Consider the following 20,562-nt stretch of genomic DNA (forward strand, 5'->3'; position numbering starts at 1 on the left):
AAAATAAAATACTAGAAACAAAGCCAAGAAGACAACTTTAAAATTGAGAGAAAATATTCACAACATACCCTAAAATATTGTTACAAATGCAAAAATAGACAAATGAGATGGCATGAAACTCAAAAGCTTTTGCATAGCAAAGGAAATAAGAAGGTAAAAAGACAGTTCACAGAATAGGAGAAAATATTTGTAAACTGCACATCTGATTAAGTATTGCTTAATATCCAGACCATATAATTTAACTCTATAACAAGAAAACATCTTGATTAGAAAGTGGATGAAGGACCTTGCTGTAAGTGGGTTCTGGAAGGCCCATGTGCTAAGGGCGTGGTCCTATGCTGGTGCTGCAGTAGACAATAGAAATGTGAAGAGCTGGACCCCAGTGGCAGGTCTTCCACACGTGGAGGGTGCTCCTTTACAGGGCATAGCCCGGCCTCCACCTCTTCCTCCCCCCACCGGCCATGAGGGGAGCAGTTTTGTTTCACCATGCACCTTTGCCGTGATGTGCTACTGCCTTGCCGTAGGTCCAAAGCACTAGGCCTCTCACTTGCAGACTGAAACTGTGAGGCAAAGTAAGTCTTTTCTCGTTACGAGTTGATCATCTCAGGTATTTATTTACAGTGAAATAAAACTAACACAGACTTGAAAAAATATTTCTTAAAAGAAGATATGCAAAGGCCAGAAAGTACATGAAAAATGCTCACTGGGGAAATACAAATTAAAACTACAATATAATCTTATACTTCTTAGGATAGCTTTTATTGAAAAAATGAAAAGTAAGTGTTGGCAGAGATGCAAAGGAAGGAAAACTCTTGTACATTGTTTTTTGAAATGTAAATTAATACAGCCAGTATGGAAAACTAGATGGCAGTTATTCCCCAGAAAACTAAAAATAGAGCTGGAGAGGCAGCTGAGTGATAAGTAGTTATCTAGCTTGCACAAGGTCCTGGAGTCAATCCAAGGGCCACGAAAAAGGTGAGGGAAAAAGCAAGAGGAGGAGGGAGATGGAAAAACCAACAGAAGCCTAATAATAGGGCTGGGGAGATGGCTTAGTAGAATAAAGCACTTGCCTGGCAAGTGCAAGGGCCTGGGTTCAATCCTGGTTCCGCCCAAAAAAAAAAAAACAAAAAAACTAATAATAGAACTACTATATGACACAGTAATATATATTAAAAAGCAATGAAATCAGCATATTGGAGGAATAGCTGCACTTCATGTTTAGTGCAGCACTAGTCACAGCAGCCATTATATAAGCCAACCTAAGTGTCCGTGATAAATGGAAGAAGAAAATGTGATACATGCACGCAGTGGATTGCAACAAGGTTTTGTGGTAATTTTGACCAAAATAATATCTTAGCCAGGTGCGAGGGTGCATGCTTCTCCTGTAATCCCACAATCTGGTAGACTGAGGCAGGAGGCCCCTAGATTTGAGACCAGCCTGAGCAACTTAGTAACTTAGCAAGACTACCTCTTTAAAAAATAATAATAAAAGAGAGAAACGGGGAGGGACTGGATATGTGTGGATGAAATATGATATTTGCGGGGCCGGGGAGATGGCTCAGTGGAATAAGTGCTTGCCTGGCAAGCACAGGGGCCTGAGTTCAATCCCTGGTTCCACCAAAAAAAAAAAAAAAAGAAATACGATATTTGGGATTTACTTCAAAGTAATCCAACAGGGAAGAAAAGTAGAAATACACGAAAGAGGTTATGTGTTTTGACAGTTGCAGTGTTCACAAATACAAACATTGTCTTGTTCTCTCAGCTTATATATTTTCATAAAAGCTAAAGGAAATTAACAACAAATGAAATTTAGATAATCATTTTGAAAAATACTTATTCACCGAGGAGAACAGTTTTACATGTTGCTTTATTGGGGCAGGGGTAGACTAACTCTGAGCCATTTCTAAGAAATTATAATAGTGACCATGTATAGGTGGATATAACTTCCTCAAAGCCACAGGGAGTGCTTTATAAATCTGCTACTGAGAACTGGTACAGTAACAGACTGATGGAAATAATCTATATTACCAGGCTTATTTCCTGTTTTTATACATAGGAATGTCCTGGACAATATCAAAGACAATTTTGGGGAAGTTCCAGATGTTTTTGACACGTTGTATACACCTATATATTACAGATTACTTTGAAAAGTCTAATATGTAACCATTTGAGCCACATTTCAGATCTCACAAAGACGTTGAATGGTTTTTCTACCTGAAACCTATAAAGGAATCAATATTTTGTATTTGGAATGCCAAAGAAATATTTAAAAATTAAAAAAGGGCAATCCCAGAAGCTGTATGGTCAACATTGACCTTGTGAAGTAAAACCTCACTCAACCAAGTACAGATGATTTTTAATGAAATCAGTAAAAGAACTCTTTTTCTATATTGCAAAATTCTTCTCTTTAGAATGATAAACCCTTACTTTAAGTAAAGGGTAAATTACAACAGATTTGCTGAGCTGTGCTTAGCCGTGTCGTATGGGATCAATTGAAGTAATGTATGATGGAATTTGATATAGACTGAGAGTTTTTACTGTTTGCTTTTTAGCAAGTGAAGATTTGTATCTTCAGGGAATAACTACTGATACTGTTCATTTGAAAGGACAGGCCAGCTGCTGACAAGATTCCTTTTAGGTTCCCTACCATTTTTCAGATAGATAAGTAAGAGAAATGAGAGTTGGTCTGTTTGGGTTGTTTGTTTTTGGGTTTTTTTTGAGGGGGCTAGTTGGGTTTTGTTTACAAAAATACGACGTTTTATTTTCATTATCTATATTATGCTCAGACTTCATTGCTTTATTACAAGCAGTTCCTGTGTGCAGCTCTGTGTATCATTTTCTGAATTGTTTATGATTCAAGTATTTTTAAAATATTGACAATTCTAATATGTGTTAAAGAAGTAGGATGACTGTATTCAAAGATTAGAAATCTCTTCAATGAGGAACGCTTTAGTAGATGGCTGTTGTCTGAGAGATACCTGAAGAACTGGGAGTCCCAGTAGAATATTCTTAATGGCACTGGCTGGAGTTCCAGTTGCCTAGAGACAAGCCAGGGGGTTACTCAGTGGCGCAGTACCTGCCTGGCAAGCACGAGGTCTTGAGTTTAATTTCTGGTACTCCCCTAAAAAAAAAATAATAGGAAAAAAGTTTCAGTTGCCTGTATATTCAAAGCTAATAGCTGGAAAGGAGTATATGGAACTTTAGTGAAGGTGATGATGAGTGAGGAGGAGGAGCGTGGAAGTGATGGTAATAAAAATAGCAACATCAGCTGACCTCCATGACAGATTCTATCCATACATGAAGCTGTCTCTTCCCTGACAGTATCATCTTTTCTAGGTAGTAATGAACCAGAGTTCCTAGATTAAAATCATTCCCTGTACTTGCTCTGGAGATAAAGGGATCAACAAACAGATAAGGAATGAACTCTGCAAATTCAGAGTTCCAAATAGTCAGACAGGACAGCCTTTAGGTGTTATTTAGACCATATTTTCTGAGACTTGCCCTGACAAAAATCTCACTCCATACTGGGCATGGTAGCACATGCCCATGTTCTTAACATTTGGGAAGCTAAGAGAGATTGAGAGCCTGTCCGGGCTACACAGTAAATTCAAGGCCAGCCTGAACTATGTATAGAAAGACTCTATCTCAGAAAGCTGAAAAAAAAAACTCTCAAAATATATTTACTGATAGGGGGCCTGGCCCTAGCTCAGTCCTTTAAGTGGCTGCTTCCACAAAGCTGTCAGCCTCAGTTTGCTGGAGTTTGAACCTCACAACTCTCCCGCTGGCCAAAAGTGCCCTGAAGGCATTCAAGGAACCAAAAAAAAAAAAAAAAAAATCCTTATTCCATTTGTGCCTAAGGAGAGTCAAATGGGGAGAAGACACTCTCTGAGGCTTTCACAGAGAGCACATTGGCCAAGCAATGGCCGTGACTCATCCACATGGCTGCACTGACAAAGGTTCTACAATCTGAGGTACAGGATCTCAGGATAAATCCTGAGGGGATTTCACTGACCTTCTCAGACCCAAAAGCTACAACTCTTGTTGCATAGGTCCTGCTTTACCTTGGTCTTAACCATCCAGTAGAAAAATATGAAGATGAAATATAGGAAGGAAAGCCATGCTGTTAAGTTGAGCTGTGGGGGACTCAGGTCAATAATTTCTGACATTGCCAGTTAAACAGAAGACCCAATGCTATTGGGCTACTGGACTCTTTTAGGATATTTTGCTGAGTTTACACACCTATAATATTCAATAACGGAACTTAGAAAAAATGGGGTATACCGATAAATGTCCATTTTGTATCTGTGTATTCAAAGTGGTTGGGATAGATTTATAGTTACATTCTCTTAATGAATAGAATGATTTGTTCTAATGGTGTTTGTAAATAGGATCACAAGTCCGCATCTTGTACAGCAATTAACCACTAAGAAGAATATATGCAGTGTATTATTTGTTGAAACTGTACTTCTGATTTGATTTGAAACTGTCTCATTGCTATCTGTTTATCAATAAAACTTTGAAAAAAAATATATTTACTGATATTAAAATCTGAATTACGACACAATTGTAATAAAAAGTGATAATGAGCATATGTACCTGTGAAGACTAAAGTGATTTTTCTGATTATTTTCTTCCTTATACTTTGTTACAAGATCAGTCTTTCATATACTGCTCTATGCAGAATAAATGGAATGTTAGTGATAACATTTAATGTTAGTGATAATGCTAATGTTTAATGTGAGTGATTTTAGTGTTCATCTTGATTTTCAATCTTCCTATTATAACCCAGAGGGAGTAGGTTTTCATTTTAGCTTATGATAAAATGTATATGTAATAGAAATGATACCATGCATATATAATGGCATCATGTGTATGTATAGTAGGTCACATTTCTGATCTGATGTAAATTAAGCAGTTAAATAAGCAGCTTTCATATTTATTTGAAAAAAGTACGAGAAATGGAGAAAAAAAAACAGTTGCATAGTGTTCATGTAATACTTCTAGCTGTTGCTGCTGCTAAGTCTGTTTGCATTTCCATCTTTCTTTCGTAGGTGGTCGCCTATCACTATTGTCAAGCAGATAATGCCTACACTTGCCTGGTACCAGAGTTTGTCCACAATGTTGCTGCACTGCTGTGCCGCTCACCCCAGCTGACAGCGTATCGGGAACAGCTTCTTAGAGAGCCTCACCTGCAAAGCATGCTGAGCCTTCGGTCCTGTGTGCAGGACCCTATGGCCTCCTTCCGGAGAGGAGTCCTGGAGCCCCTAGAGAATCTCCATAAAGGTACGGAGGAAGGCCAGAGGAACCCTGGGTCACCTGGGTATTATTCTAGAAATGACTATTTTTATCACATTGCCAAAATTAATTGTTCTGTAGAAGATATTCTATAGGATACAGTTAAGAGGTAAGCTGTTTTACTTGGAAACAAGTTCCTAGAGGAACTACTACTAATTCCCTTCTTTATAAATATTCTCATTTTTATTTTTAAATGTAATTCATTTTTCTCCTACTAAAGATAGTAGCATTTCCAGTTGTGTGAAGCACAACTACTGTAACTAAGTAAAATGTGGCTCTCCATCAATGTGGTAGAGTTTCTTGGGTTAGAACCAACCCAAGTCTTTATGTAATATTTTTTAATACCCTACTTTTTTAGATATGTATATGTTGAAAGGTATTTTATAAGGTAGAAAGATACATCATGGTACATAAATTACGTATTATTACTTTTCAAAATGAAACAAAATTAAATGGAATCTACCTCCCACTCACATTCATGCCTTTCCTCCCATTTTCCTGTGCAGTTATGTCACATGTAGCATAAATATAGCCATCTCCTTAAAAACAGTACATGTCTCTAGTACATGTCTCTATAAGACTCTATTCTCTGTACGCTTAACATTTCTGTCATTGCTGGAAGCCAGAAAAGGGATTTTAGTGAGCATGAGTTTCCTCAATAATCCTGTTTATTTCTGAGAGACTTGTATACCTCTATCAAGGGTTTCAAAAGTACTTTAAGGAAAGGTGTTTATAATTCCTATAATCATGGCAGTCATCTTCCACTACTAAGCATTCAATGCTGATAACTTAGACATCAAATTTCTCTTTCTTCTCAACTCTAAGTGTCTGTGTTTCTGATTCTGTTATCTTTTTCTACCTATTGCTTGATCATACCTTTTAAAACATTGGATTTTTTTTACAAATTTTTTATTTTAAAGAGGAAAAAAATAAAATTGAGTTTCAAAACAGGTTAGTAGGAGAGTTATATTAGTCAATACATTGTGTATTGTCTTTGTAGTAGTTACTCAGAATACAAAATATAGGCATGATATCTTTAAACATATTTCCTGAAAAAAAATCAGTCAATCTCTAATTTCTTTTTTTTTTAAAAAAAAAAAAAAAAATTATTTTGTGTGTGTGTGTGTGTGTGGCCAGCTCAGCCCACCAGGGGGCGGGGCTGGCTGGCATGTGGTGCTGGGGGATTGAACCGCAGTCCCTGTGCTTTGCTAAGCTTGTTCCAAGTAGGTGCTTTAGACCACTGAGCCATCTCTCCAGCCCTCTAATTTCTTTTAATTGTGCCTTAATCATGTTTTTTGTATTCACTTGTTTCAAATTTGTTTTGCTATTATCACCCTCAAGGACTGTTTGACTACCCCAATAGTGTATCTGTATTACTGCTCATTCTTGGTCTTCTCTGGTTCTCTGATACAGTGCTTTTTCACACCATAATACCTTTAAATTTTATAACAAACTGTATAGCAAAGTGGGATAAAAATCCATGACTATTCATGGTTGGATCTGGCTGGGCCCTAGTACTGCAGCCATGCAAGGCCCCAGATATCCTGAGGACTACGGGGGTAGGGGGTGATAGTTTTTTTAGACTGGGTCTCACTATTTTGCCAAGGATATCCTGTAATTTCTGGGGCAAGTAATCTTCCCACCTCCAACTCCAAGTAGCTGGAACTACTATAGGTATGTACCACCCAATACCTGGTGAAAGATTGATTTTTGTTTTAAAGCATACTTCTAACCCATTCATGGACTATGTGGGAAAACTAGTGGGAAATTCTGCCTTAGTTGCTCCAGTCTTCTAAACTTTATGTACTGCTTCCAGTTAAAGGGTCATAGAACATTGCTCTAATCACTTAATTTTCCAGTTCAGCAACCGGTGATTGCCTATTCTGTACTGAATTAACTTCTTGCTCCTTAGTCTAGCATTCAAGGTGTTTGATGGTCTGGATCCAGCCTACTTGTGAGCCTTATTTTTCTCCTTTATCCTTATGCACCTTTGTTTACATGTAACCTAGAATATTCATTTTTTTTAAACAGTCCCCTACATTTTCCTGCCTCTCTATATTTACTCATTGAATCCTTTTTTTAGTATTCCTTGTCCTCACACTTTTGCCCTTCTGAATTCTACCCATCTCTCAAAGACCAGTGCAAATGCCACCTCACTCGTGACTTCCTAATTCAACTTATCTCACTAATCAGAAAATAATGTCTTTCCAAAGTGACATTAGACATCTTTTAATGTCTTGGTTGATACTCAACAGGTTGTTAAAAGAATTTATATTTTTATGAAACTTTTTTTTAATCTTTTTGAGACAAGATCTCACATGCAGTTCAGGCTGCCGTTGAGTTCACTTTGTAGCCCAGGCTGGCCTCAAGCTCACAACTATCTACCTGACTCTCAAGTGCTGGGATTACAGGCATGCGCCACCACACCCATCTTTGTTGTTGTTGTTTTGAGACAGGGTCTCACTGTGTCGTTTAGGCTGTTCTTGAACTTGCTATTTAGCCCAGGTTGGCCCCAAACTCATGGTCATCATACTGCCTCAGCTTTGCAAGCGCTGGGATTACAGGCATGTGCCACCACACCAAACATTGAAACACATTTATCGAATATATTCTTTATGCTAGATGTAGTTTGTTTACATTATTTAAAAATGATTATTTTTGTACTTATCCCTTTGACTAAATTGTTCATTATGCTATTGAAGTTTAAACTTTGGTTTTTTTCCAAATGCAGCTTCATAGAGCAAGCCTTAGAAGAGATTTGGCATGAAAAATTCACACCAGGGAAATTACAATTAAAATTGCACTACAGAAGTGCAGGCGATGAAGAGAGAGCCTTTGAGAGGGTAATGAGAAGGAGAGGGATGTCACCTGTTTTAATAGGTGTGAGAAAATAAAGCCCAAACTAATGCAGGAGCCCAAGTAACGAGAGTTGAGAAGTGGAATGCTGAGGACCTGGCCATCTACCAGGCATTGAGGCTCCTGCCCATAATCCCAGAACTTTGAGAGACTCAGACAGGAGGTTCACAAGTATAAGCCTATCCTGAACAACTTAGCACCAAAGAAAGACACTGTCTCAGAATTTTAACAGGACTGGGATTGAAGATGCCAAAGCCCTGGGTTCAATCTCCAGTACTGAAGGAAAAAAAACAAACAAGCAAACAGCAAAACTGATAGCACATCAGTAGCCCTGCTTGATCAAGATGTAATGTTAGCTTAACATTTGAAAGTTAATCAGTATAATTTGTCATATTAACAGAACAGAAGTTATTATCCCTATAATCATCTTAATATAGAAAAGCATTTGACAAAATACCACATCAAATAAGGATAATAATTGTGCAAACTAGGAATAGAAAGAAGCTTCATTTGATTTAAGGGAACTCAAAAAACATACAGCAAAAGGGTGAAATATTGAATACTGTCCCCCTAAGATGAAGAGCAGGACAGAGTTCCTCAGTCTCACCATTCACATTCAGCTTTCCACTGATAGTCCCAGCTAGTACAGTAAGAAAGCCAGCAAGTATTATAAAGATTGGAAAAGAAATGAAACTGTCTTTATTGATTGCCTAGAAAAACTTTCAAATCTACAAAATCCTACTAGAACTGAAAAGTATAAAACTTTATAAGGTCAATATATAAATATCAAGGAACAATTGAAAATGAAATGTAGATAGTATTGTGCCGTTTTAAAACACACTCACAAATTCTTTGACATTCGTCCCACTAAGAGTGTTCTCTCCAATAAGCAGTCTTCTGACTGCTTCAGCCAACAGAGTTCTGCAAAGTGATGCTGTGCGGCCCTGAGGCTGTATTTATGAATGTAGCATCTGCCTTTCTCACTGAAACAGTTCTTTTAGAGGCATGTATTACCGTGTAAAGAGTCTGGCTACCTTGAAATCACCATGCTGTGAAGAAGTATAATCCCGACACAAAATTTGTGTGTAAAGAAGAACCCTCCAAATGATTCCAGCCCTGCTGCTCAAATAACTCATAGCTGTTTGATGTAGCAAAGACTACTGGAGGGGCTGGTGAGATGGCTCAGTGGTCTAAAGCACCTACTTAGAACAAGCTTAGCAAAGGACAGGGACCACGGTTCAATCCCCCAGCACCACATGCCAGCCAGCCCTGCGCCCTGGTGGGCTGAGCTGGCCACACACACACACACACACACACACACACACACAAAATAAATAAATAAATTTTTAAAAAAATAAAAATAAATAAATAAAGTCTCATCTGTTAAATCCATAACTGAGAGCCTCATTCACCAAAAGAAAAGAGATTATTTTATGAATAGTTTTCTTTGTTTTATAGTATCAGAAAATTCTTTTCATTCATTGTTCTGAGTCTTTATAATATCCCTACCTAGGTAAACATGCTTTTCTGCTACTTAACTGATGACATACTTGTTGATACTTACATACCTGTTCATGGGTAATAGGCAATTCCTTCAAAGGGGAATCTTTTTTTCTTTTTTTTAAAACTAGGATTTATAAGAATATCTGCATCTTGATTAGAAGGAAAAAATATTTCGTTTTTTAAAAGAAAAAATGGCATATTGTCTTTTTTTATTTACTCCTGGAATAAATAACATACTCTACTGGGAATTTGTACAAATGAAAGATTAATTTTATTAGCAAATGAATTATCTCATTCATTAAAATGTTGAGGTCGTACTTTAGAGCACATTTTTTCTTTTTCTCTTGCTCTTACTCTTTTGCTTTTCTTTTCCTTTTTCATTTTGAGGTAGGGTTTCACTTCTCACCATGTAGTTTAGGCTTGCTCTTGAACCATTTGCAACCCAGGCTGACCTCAGTTTCTAGATAATCTTCCTGCCTCAGCACTTTAAGTACTGGGATTACAGACATATGCCACCACATCTACATCTAATTTATAGAGCACATTGTTGGTGTTTATGCTTAAGGATGTTTTTGTACTGTTTTTCCTCTTTAAAAAAGAAGAAAGAAAAAGCTCTATTGATACATTATGACTAGCCTTTCTCTACTTGAAGACTGCATCTTTCTTTGGAAGGAACCTGTGTGAAGTTAGAGGAGGTATACAACTAACGAATGTAGGCAGAATGTTGTGTGATTTAACAGTCAAGGGCAGAAAAGCTGTTTTTTTTAATTGAGAAACAAATAGCAATAAGACAGTTTCAAAACTGATTAATAGGACAGTTTCAATAATTAATACATTGTACATTGTTATCTTCATAGTGGTTATCCATAGTACAAGATGCAGACAGGATATCCTGTCCAAACACTATTAGTACACCTCTTTCTTCTCATTGAATTAAGCGAAAGTAGCTATATATCTATCCTAACTATTCTGCATATACAGATACAAAATGGTCCTTCGTATCCCCTTTTTTTGTTTAGTCCTGTCAGAAGTGGGTATTCCATTGACATCTAAATACTATAGGTGCATGAATTCAGCAAAACAATCCAACACGGTCCAGCAGTCCACAATAGTAGTGGGTTATCCACAAAAGTTGTTGACTTGAGCCTTTCACAGCTTCACATATTAATATGGTTTTACTTTATATACCTTGTTTTTATACTTTTCTGCTGGATGGTTAAGACCAAGATAAAGCAAGACCTATATAACAAGAAATGTAACTTTTGTATCTGCCAAGGTCAGTCAAATCCCCTCAGGATTTATCCCCTCAGGATTTACCCTGAAACCCCGTACCATAGTTTGTAGATCCTTTGTCAGTGGCTGCCATGTGGCTGAGTCACGGCCATTGCTTGGCCAATGTGCTCTCTGTGAAAGCCTGAGAGAATGTTTTCTCTCCAGGTGACTCTCCTTAGGCACACTCTATGTCATCGATCACGTTGCTTTGTGGAGAAAAGCTGATTTTAATGCTTGCCAATTTCCATTGTTTGGAAATTCTCACCATACCCACTTTCAGGCTACCAACTATTTTGAGAAACTTTAGCTCTTGCAAATATTGCAGTAGACTGTCCTGAACCACACACAGGATGGCTCCTGTGTACCCCTGGGCAAGAATAGGTGGTGGTGCTCAGCCAAGAAGACACCAGTAAAAATAAATAAATAAATAAATAAATAAATAAATAAATAAATAAAAATATAAAAAAGACACCAGTAAAAAAAACTCTTCTGTGAGACTTAGAGACACAGTTAAGCTTGGGGAGCCAGAGTCCTTAAAATCAAGAACCAAGTAGCCCCCAATTGTTTGAGTAAATCTTGCTTAGTTCTGAGCAAGTCCTCCCTTTTTCTTAATTCTTTGGATTCCCTGAGTATTTTGTCATAGTCATACATTACCTAGAATGTCACTTCATTAATAATTATTGTTAATAGAAATGGAATCCACAGTTCATTTCTTTTCCTAAAGTATCACCACAATAAAGCAATAATCTAAAAACTACTTTATACAATTTAGAGTATTAGATTTAAATTCTTTTTTTTTGTGGGGGAGATGCTCAGGATGCCTTCAGGGTAGGTCTGGTTTTGGCTTAAGGATGAGGGGATCGAACCATAGCATCCTGAGCCTGGCAGCTTTGTTCAGCAGGCACTTAAACACCTGAGCTAATGGGCAGGCCCCCTAGAATTAAATTCCTTTACACAGATCTTTACTTTAGAGGAAGAATATAAATGCTTACGTGTAAATTCAAGTGTAAAACAAAAGTAGCATGTATAATTTGTCTTTGACTATTATAAAGACAAAAAATATCCTATGTTATTTAGAAGTCTAGACTTTATTCTGAGCTTTTTATTCTCAGCTTCATTTTCATTTTCCTCCACAAATAAAACTTACTTCTAGGCTGGGGAGATAGCTCAACAGCATAAGCACCTGCCTGGCAAGCACAAAGTCCCAAGTGTGATCCCAAATACCACCAAAAAAAAAAAAAAAATCTTCCATTTGGGGTGGTAAGATAGCTCAGTGAACAAAGTGTCTGCTTAGGCAAGCACAGGGGTTCAGTCTCTGGCACCACATGCTGCACAGGCCCTATCCCCAGGTGTGCTGAGCTGGCCACCAAAACCAGGCATGGTGGTGCACACCTGTAATCCTAGCACTGGGGAGGCTGAAAACAGGAGGATCATTACAAGTCCCAGCTGCATAGTAGGATCCTGTGCCAAGTACATTTAAAAAAAAAAAAAATTCTAGATCAGACACTTAATGATTTCTTGCTTTCTTCTCTTCAAAATGTATACAGTCCTACCTGCTAGTAACTTTCATTTATTACTCACAGTTGATTTATGCTAAAGTGTTCATTTGACCTGTGGATTTTAAAAATTCTATTTGCTCAGTGTTATTTAAGATTGAAAAGCATTTAATGAGATAGAAGCCTAAAGCCTTACTACGTTCCTTCTTTGGCTGAGCCTCAGAAATAAACTAAATTTGCCAGTCTGGGCTCTAGTGGTACTAGAAGGGTATTGAATACAAACAACAGATTTGGGTTTTTCCACATTCCTTCTTCCCTGGGAAGATCATACTGGCTAATTGAGGTTACTTTGGGTGTGGCCCAGGAAGCTACAAAGATCTTCCGAAATAACCTACCTAGTTTGGGTCTATTAGTTAAGGTTCCATTTCTATTCATCCCTTCCTTCCCAATACATAGTCACATGTAGTCTCTTATACTAGTTTGGACTTTAAGGTAAACCTTTTTTGGGAAATTCCAAATATAACATAGATAGTATTCTCTTTAATGCTCTTGGATGGGGGACAAAAAAACAAACATACTCTATTTAGCTTTTTCATGTGTGAGAGAAAAATGAACTTTTATGGCAAATTCTTACAACTCCATTGCTCAAATTGTCTCATAACTGATAAAATAGATATTCCTGAAAATTGTGATTTATAGTCTCACATATATGTAACAAAAGCTTTTATACCACACAAAACAACACAATTGAATTCAGTAAATGAATTCTTTCATATCCCTGATTATTCAAGGCATCATGAGAGGCCTTTTCTAATTTTTTTTTTCTGGACATGATTAAAGACCCAGAAAAAGCTCATATTTCTACTTGGTAATTATTAAGTAATTTGTTTCTTTCTTATATCAGAGAGAAAAATCCCAGATGAAGATTTCATCATTTTAATTGATGGATTAAATGAAGCAGAATTTCACAAACCGGATTATGGGGATACAATTGTATCATTTCTGAGTAAAATGATTGGAAAATTTCCTTCTTGGCTCAAACTAATTGTAACAGTTAGGACCAGTTTACAGGTATGTATTTGTTTGTTTGTGAACTATAACTTACTTCCCTTAGAAAAGGCTTAAACTGAGAAGATTCCAGACTCTAGTTCCCTTAGCAAAGATGTTTTCTAAACCTCTACTGTATCCTAGAATATTACCAAGAATAGTTCCCAACGAGAGTAAGAGATGTGATTCCTACTCCCAGCCCTCTGGATAAAGCTTGGTAAAATGACCCTATTTCCTAGGTTTATCCTGAGGACAGCAGTATAAAGAAAATCTTCAGAGCTTTGTCTTCTGTTTCACTTCTAAATCTTTTAATGCTATGCGAAATCTAGTTCAGCCTACCATCTCTAGACTTTTTTGGCTCTTCCCTCTGTTTCTATGTGAACAACTTTTCTATAGCATGAATGTAGACATTCTGCTATCTTCTGACAAATGTTGACAGTATTAAGGCTTTAGATTAAATTTATTGCAACTGGGAAGTAAAGGGTTTTTTTTAACCTCTTTTATTATCCTCCTTGCTTATGACTAGTCACCTAATGGCCTACTTAGTGGTGGTGAACATGTGGCACATGTACTGCAGTAGGCTGTTGCATCGTTGAAATTTCTAAAAGGTATGCCATTACTGGCCTAGGTGATGGACCAGAAATTGCAACTACATCCTGTAAAAATAATACGGGCTAAGCATAAATGACTCCACCTTTCCCACCATTGTCACTGTAGTCAAATTGGCATTCTGTGCATATTCACACATAGTGTCGGGGAGGGGGACACTCATCAAGTATGGTGGTACACAACTGTAATCCCAGCTACTTGGGAGGCTGACATATGAGGAACACAAGCTTGAGAATAGCTTATCTCAAAAAAATAAAAAAGGGGCCTGGGAGATAATTCAGTAGCATAAGCACCTACCTGGCAAGTGCAAGGTCCCAAGTACCACAAACAAACAGGCTAGTGATATAACTCAGTGCTAGAGTACTTGCCTACTGTTTGTTATGCCCTGAGTTCAATCCCCAATACTACCCAAGAAATCCTCTTATGATGGATATTAAAATATTGTATATTATTTACCTATCTACTATTTTGACACAACTCCTGGTGATAAATGTTAATACACAAAATCTTGCATCAAGTTCTCCCTTTCCCTTATCTCAGGCTCTTATTTTTCCTAACTATTGCCAGTTATTTTTACTGCCTTCCATGATCAGAAGCTCTTTTTTTTTCAATTCTGACCATCTCCTTAGTTGTGTTTATTATTAATCTCAAAGTAATTTGAGTTAAAAATGTATATGAATCAACATAAATATATCTTCACAACAAATTGTCTTAACAGTTTGATTAAGATGAAAGATAAAAACAAGCCTCCAGGAACATATCTCTGTTTTTATCAAATGTATGTTTAGGCAGTATTATCCTTACAATATACTTTCACATAATTCCATCTGAAATTGCAGGAAAAAAATTAAGTATGTCTGGGTAGAACAGATAACTTTAATTTTTATGTGTAACAGAAGAGGAAAGGTGCTATACATATTAATCTACAAAGTCCATGTTTCATTGTCTTTACATAGAGATTAGCCCCCCAGCCTCATACATGCTAGGAAAGCATTTGCCCACTAAGCTACATCCCTAGTCCTTCAACTAACAATTTTTTTAAATTATTTTCATGGGCTGGAGATACAGCTCAGTGGTAGAACATTGGCCTAATATGAGTGAGGTCCTATGTTTAATCTGCAGTACATGAAAAAAGTAATTTCATACAGCATCGACATTCTGAAATCATAGATTTTAAAAAGTAATGCCATAGTTAATTAGTCATTTCTTTTTCTTTTTTTCTGACACTAGAGATTGAACTCAGGACCTTATACTTGCCAGGCTGGCACTTATTCTACTGAGCTATCTCCCCGGCCCTAATTAGTCATTTCTGCAAACATTTCTTAGGTACTTGGATTGTATGAGGCACTGTTCAGGAGGTTGAACGTTCAACAGTTTATAAGACATATAATATCCCTGCCTTCATAGAGCTTATCTTCTAGTTTGAAACACAAAGAAAGAAATAAAAATTAAATATATACTAAAATTACATTTAGTGTTACATTTAGTGTTATAACAAAAAATATAATGACATTAAGTAATAAATGGAGATGATAGTTGTTTTAAATAGGGCACATCGGAATGACCTATCCAAAGTGCTTTATAAAGTGATGAAAATGATATACCTTTTATTTTCTTAAATTTTTTGTCTTTTTGAGACGGTCTCGCTATGCAGTTCAGGCTGGCCTTGAGTTCACTTTGTAGCCTAGACTTATATTGTACATGGAAGGAGGCAAGGGGTTATATACCTGTGTGACTCAGTTGGGAAGAAGAAATAGATATAAAAGGGTGAAGGGGCACTTGCAGGGACAGAGTCTCTGCAGACACAAGAATGCTGGAATCTGGTGCATCAGAGTCCACACTAAGCTGCCTTCCCCAGCATCATTTTCGAGCCAGTCGCCAAAACACCAAGCTCTCTGCCATCAGAGGTATACCTTTAACTCAAAAATCTCCTCAAGGCCTCTGTTAAGTGTAATCATTTTATGAGAAAAATCATAAAGCTACACTCTTGTTTTTCTTTTTATTGAAAGCTACAGTTACATGATACTCTTTGAATCCTTACATTTCCTTAACTGAATTGGCTTTATGCCATGGTTTACATTGGGAAAAAAATTACAACCAGAGTTGTACAGCACACCATTTTCCATTCCAACTCTATAATAGAAAGGTTGTTTACAATGCTGAGCATGAAATGATTCCTAAAGTCTCTTTACAAAGACCCATGAAAATTTTTCTTACATCTCAGTATTAGGAAAAGTGTTTTGTATCCTTCCTGAACAACTAATTCGTTTTAATCTGTGGATACTAGATTGGTTATGTTTTCCTCTTTTCTTTGACCACTAAGAAGTTCAGAGTAAATTTGTGGATATCATAGTTTATCTCAAGAGTTAGGGGAAACTGAAGGTCTTTCTGTCTCTGTCTCTCTCCATCCATTTTAGGAAATTACCAAGTTGCTGCCTTTCCATAGGATCTTTTTGGATCGACTAGACGAGAATGAAGCCATAGACCAGGACCTGCAGGCTTACATCCTGCACCGGATTCACAGCAGCTCAGAGATCCAGAATAACATTTCACTCAACGGCAAAATGGACAATGCTACCTTTGGCAAACTAAGTGCTCATCTGAAGACTCTCAGCCAGGGCTCCTATCTGTACCTGAAGCTCACGTTTGACCTCATAGAAAAAGGCTATCTAGTGCTGAAGAGTTCTAGCTACAAAGTGGTTCCTGTTTCCCTCTCAGAGGTCTATTTACTCCAATGCAATATGAAGTTCCCAACGCAGTCTTCCTTTGACCGGGTGATGCCCCTCCTGAATGTGGCGGTCGCCTCACTCCACCCGCTGACTGATGAGCACATCTTTGAGGCCATCAATGCGGGTAGCATCGAAGGCACACTAGAATGGGAGGACTTTCAGCAGAGAATGGAGAACCTCTCCATGTTCCTAATCAAGCGCAGAGACATGACTCGGATGTTTGTACACCCTTCTTTTCGAGAATGGCTTATCTGGAGAGAAGAAGGAGAAAAGACTAAATTTCTCTGTGATCCCAGGTAAGACAAAGGTCTGTAGTGAATGAATCCGAGCCTCTGTGCTTAGAGCATGGAGCACAGGTACACGAAGTAATGAGGGGTGTTCCTCATTGAACACTTCCCATGGAGAAAACAGCAGTTCTCAAAGCAAGGCTAGGATGAGGGCTAGTAAATTATATTCTCATGATGTTATTTCTTTAATATTCAACACCTACACAGATATTTAGACTATTTCCTTACATTCCTGTGTTTTCCCTAAATAATCTCTTGTGACCCATCACAAGCTGTGCTTAAGATAGGTGTTGAGGGGGCCTGGGCCTAGCTCAGTCCTTTAAGTGGCTGCTTCCACAAAGCTGTCAGCCTCAGGTGGCTGGAGTTCGAACCTCACAACTCTCCTGCTGGCCAAACGTGCCCTAAAGGCATGCGAGGAACAACAACAACAACAAAAAAAAAAAAAAAGATAGGCGTTAAACATTTCTGACATATTTTTCAGCTCTTCATCTTCTAACAGGATTAATTTTAAATTATTATTAACCTTTTTAAAATGGTGACTAGGCCAGAGAGATGGCTCAATAGAATAACCACTACCCTGACAAGAACAAGGGTCTGAGTTCAATCCCTGGTTCTGCCCAAAAAAAAATAAATAAATAAATAAAATGGTGATTAGTACTCACTTGTAATCCTAACACTTGAGACAAGATCATGAGATTGAGTCTAATTTGGGCTACATAGCAAGACTTTGTCTTGAAATAACAAAAAAAAGTAAGAATAAAATATCTCAAACCCTATAACTGATAAAGACTTGATGAAATGGTATAATCTCATCACTCTGCATTTAGATAATGTATCATTTTTCCCATGTGCCTTAAACGCCTTAAAGGAACTGAATCACCAGCCCAAAGTCATAAAATATTAAGTAGGTAAGGAGAGGAGGGATACAATACTAAAATGTGGCAAGTACTACCATTCTCTATGCTTGCATCCATGGCAGACATTATTAATTAACTGCCCCCCCCCCCGCACTCTTTCCTCATAAACTTAACCCTAACTTGAGAATCTTTATCAACTCAAAAAAAACAAAAGTAGGTGATTTCAAAAGTTAAAAATATTGAATTCCTGGAAACAAGACTCCAACAATGTAACTCCAGAGTTTATTCTGGCACAAAAATAAGATAGGCCAAACTTGACTGTTTCTCACATCAGAGAGCCTGAAAATCTGATGATGCTGGGGTTTTACTGCCTGTGTGACTGTGTTCCACAGACAGCTGTACTTGTGGGCATGCTGCTCCACCTAATTCATGCTGATTCATTAGGTAATTAGTTCCAGATTCTGATAGTGGTGGTAAACCAGGCAGTAGAATGTATGGTATTTTCCATAATGAAGAAAAAAATTTTAAAAGAAACATGCTATAGTGGAATGAAGTGGAATTATTGAGTCGGGTTATGTGTATGTCTGTCTTACCACTAGAACTATGACTTTTGGAAAAAGTTACATGATGGTTTTGAGTCTTTGTTTTCTTACCCATAGAAAAGCATTATATTGTACGTTTTTCTTGGGATTGGTGAGAATTAAGTGAGTTCTCAGAGATAAGCACCTACAGTAGTACAGAGCACAAAGGAATGAGCCAGAGTATGTTCTTCTCCCTCCCCCATCTTTGTAGTAGTAGAGACCATTAATGTGTGCCTCAACTAAATCCTATGACTAATACGTTTGACATTCTTCAGCTGTTAGCATCTCGGCACAGAATTTTAGGAACAAACCAAAAACAGCCTCAGTGTGTTACATAAATTGTATGGCCTTTTCAAAAGGATTTTGTTGTATGGTAGTCTCCCCCTTACAGATTTTCAGACCCCCCCCAAACTGCAAGTAGACCAAACCGTATAGGTACTATAGCTTTTCCTATTTATACATACCTATGATAAAGTTTAATTTATAAATTAGGTACAGTTTGAATTTTTTTTAATGTATTTGATACAGAGTCTTACTACACAGCGCAGACTTGTAGTGATCCTCCGAGTTTTAGACTCCTCAATCCTCAGACTACAGGCATGCACCACCACACCCAGATTCTGTGGCCAGCTGAGCGCTCCTGGGGGCAGGGCTAGCGTGGCACATGTGCCAGGGATCGAACTCCATCCCTGCACTTGCCTAAGCAGGTGCTTAGTCTACTGAGCTCTCTCACTAACCCTTAAAATTTATAACACTATTTAATAATAAAAACAATTTTAACAATGTACTGTAATAAAAGTTATATGAATGTCAGAATATCATATTGTACTTTTCACATAAAGCAAGCACTTTATGTCTTCTCTTTGGCATATCAAAATTGCCAGTAGTGGCTTAAGGGCCATTATTACAGTTACTTGAACACAGACTCTATAGTACTGTAATCCTAAAATAACCAATAGGGCTACTAAGTGGCTAGTGGGCAGGTAGTACATACAGCATGGACACACTGGACAAAGGCAGGATTCGATACCCCATTAGGACAAGTGAGATGGCATGAGATCTCATCACATTACTCAGAACAGCACATAATTTAAAGTGTATGAAGTGTTTATTTCTGATATTTTCCATTTAGTATTTCCAGACTGTAGTTGACACTTGGTACCAATAAACATTAAAAAGTAAAGCCACAGAGGTAGGGTGTAAAGGATTACTGTAAATCTTATATTGCTGTCAGTGCTTAATACATAGAGTTAGCAACTGCGTGTTTAAGAAAAGGGCTAACCTAAAATTACCTAATAAGCATTTGAGATCAACTTCAGACAACTCGTGCTCCAATGTGCTCTCCCAGCCTAGGACATCTCAGAGGATTGAAAGGAGAGATGCAGAGCAATCAGTCTACCACTGAACTAATATCCTGACCAAGCATGAAATCCTCAGGGATTCCCAAAGAATAAAATAATGGTTTGGTTTGGTTTGGTTTGGGTTGGGTTGGGTTGGGTTGGGTTGGGTTGGGTTGGGTTGGGTTGGGTTGGGTTGGGTTGGGTTGGGTTTACTGCACTGCTTGTTTGGTCTTTTGAGATAAGATCTCAGTTTGTACTTCAGGGTGGCCTTGAACTCACTGTGTAGCCCAGGCTAGCCTTAAACTCTTGGCAGTCCTCTGGCCTCAGCCCTCTGAGTGCTGGGATTACAGGTGTGTACTACGACACCCAGCTAAAATACAGTTTTTATGCAGCCATATCAAAGCCATATGTTTCTGCTTCTATTTTCCATTTCCTCTCCTACTTCTCTCCATAGCTATTGTATTTCAATAGACTGGACAAGACCAACTCTTTGCTTTAAAGTCACACCAAGTGAACCAATGTACGTATCTATGTATACAGAGAACTCTCCAAAGCAATACAACATGCTTATTTCTCTTAGTCCATGTTCCTTCCCTTTCAGTTTTAATCCTGAATTTGTTGACCTTATTAGAGAATTAGACACAAAGGAGAATAATATATTGATGTCAAAAAGTAGTTAATCTTCCTTAG

At 37.7% G+C, this 20,562-nt stretch overlaps 1 protein-coding gene across 1 annotated transcript in view; it reads left to right on the top strand.

The window, feature by feature from the left end:
* The first annotated feature begins 277 nt into the window (after nt 1-277).
* Tanc2 (tetratricopeptide repeat, ankyrin repeat and coiled-coil containing 2) overlaps nt 278-20,562 on the top strand; it is a 99,331-nt gene continuing 79,046 nt past the window's right edge. Inside the window, exons 1-4 of the mRNA XM_023714111.1 lie at nt 278-520; nt 5,052-5,283; nt 13,327-13,493; nt 16,496-17,103. Coding sequence (XP_023569879.1) covers nt 278-520; nt 5,052-5,283; nt 13,327-13,493; nt 16,496-17,103 — 1,250 coding nt within the window. The remainder of the gene's footprint in view (nt 521-5,051; nt 5,284-13,326; nt 13,494-16,495; nt 17,104-20,562) is intronic.

Source organism: Octodon degus, unplaced genomic scaffold (genome assembly GCF_000260255.1).
Source record: "Octodon degus isolate 3935 unplaced genomic scaffold, OctDeg1.0 scaffold00033, whole genome shotgun sequence".
NCBI lineage: Eukaryota > Metazoa > Chordata > Mammalia > Rodentia > Octodontidae > Octodon > Octodon degus.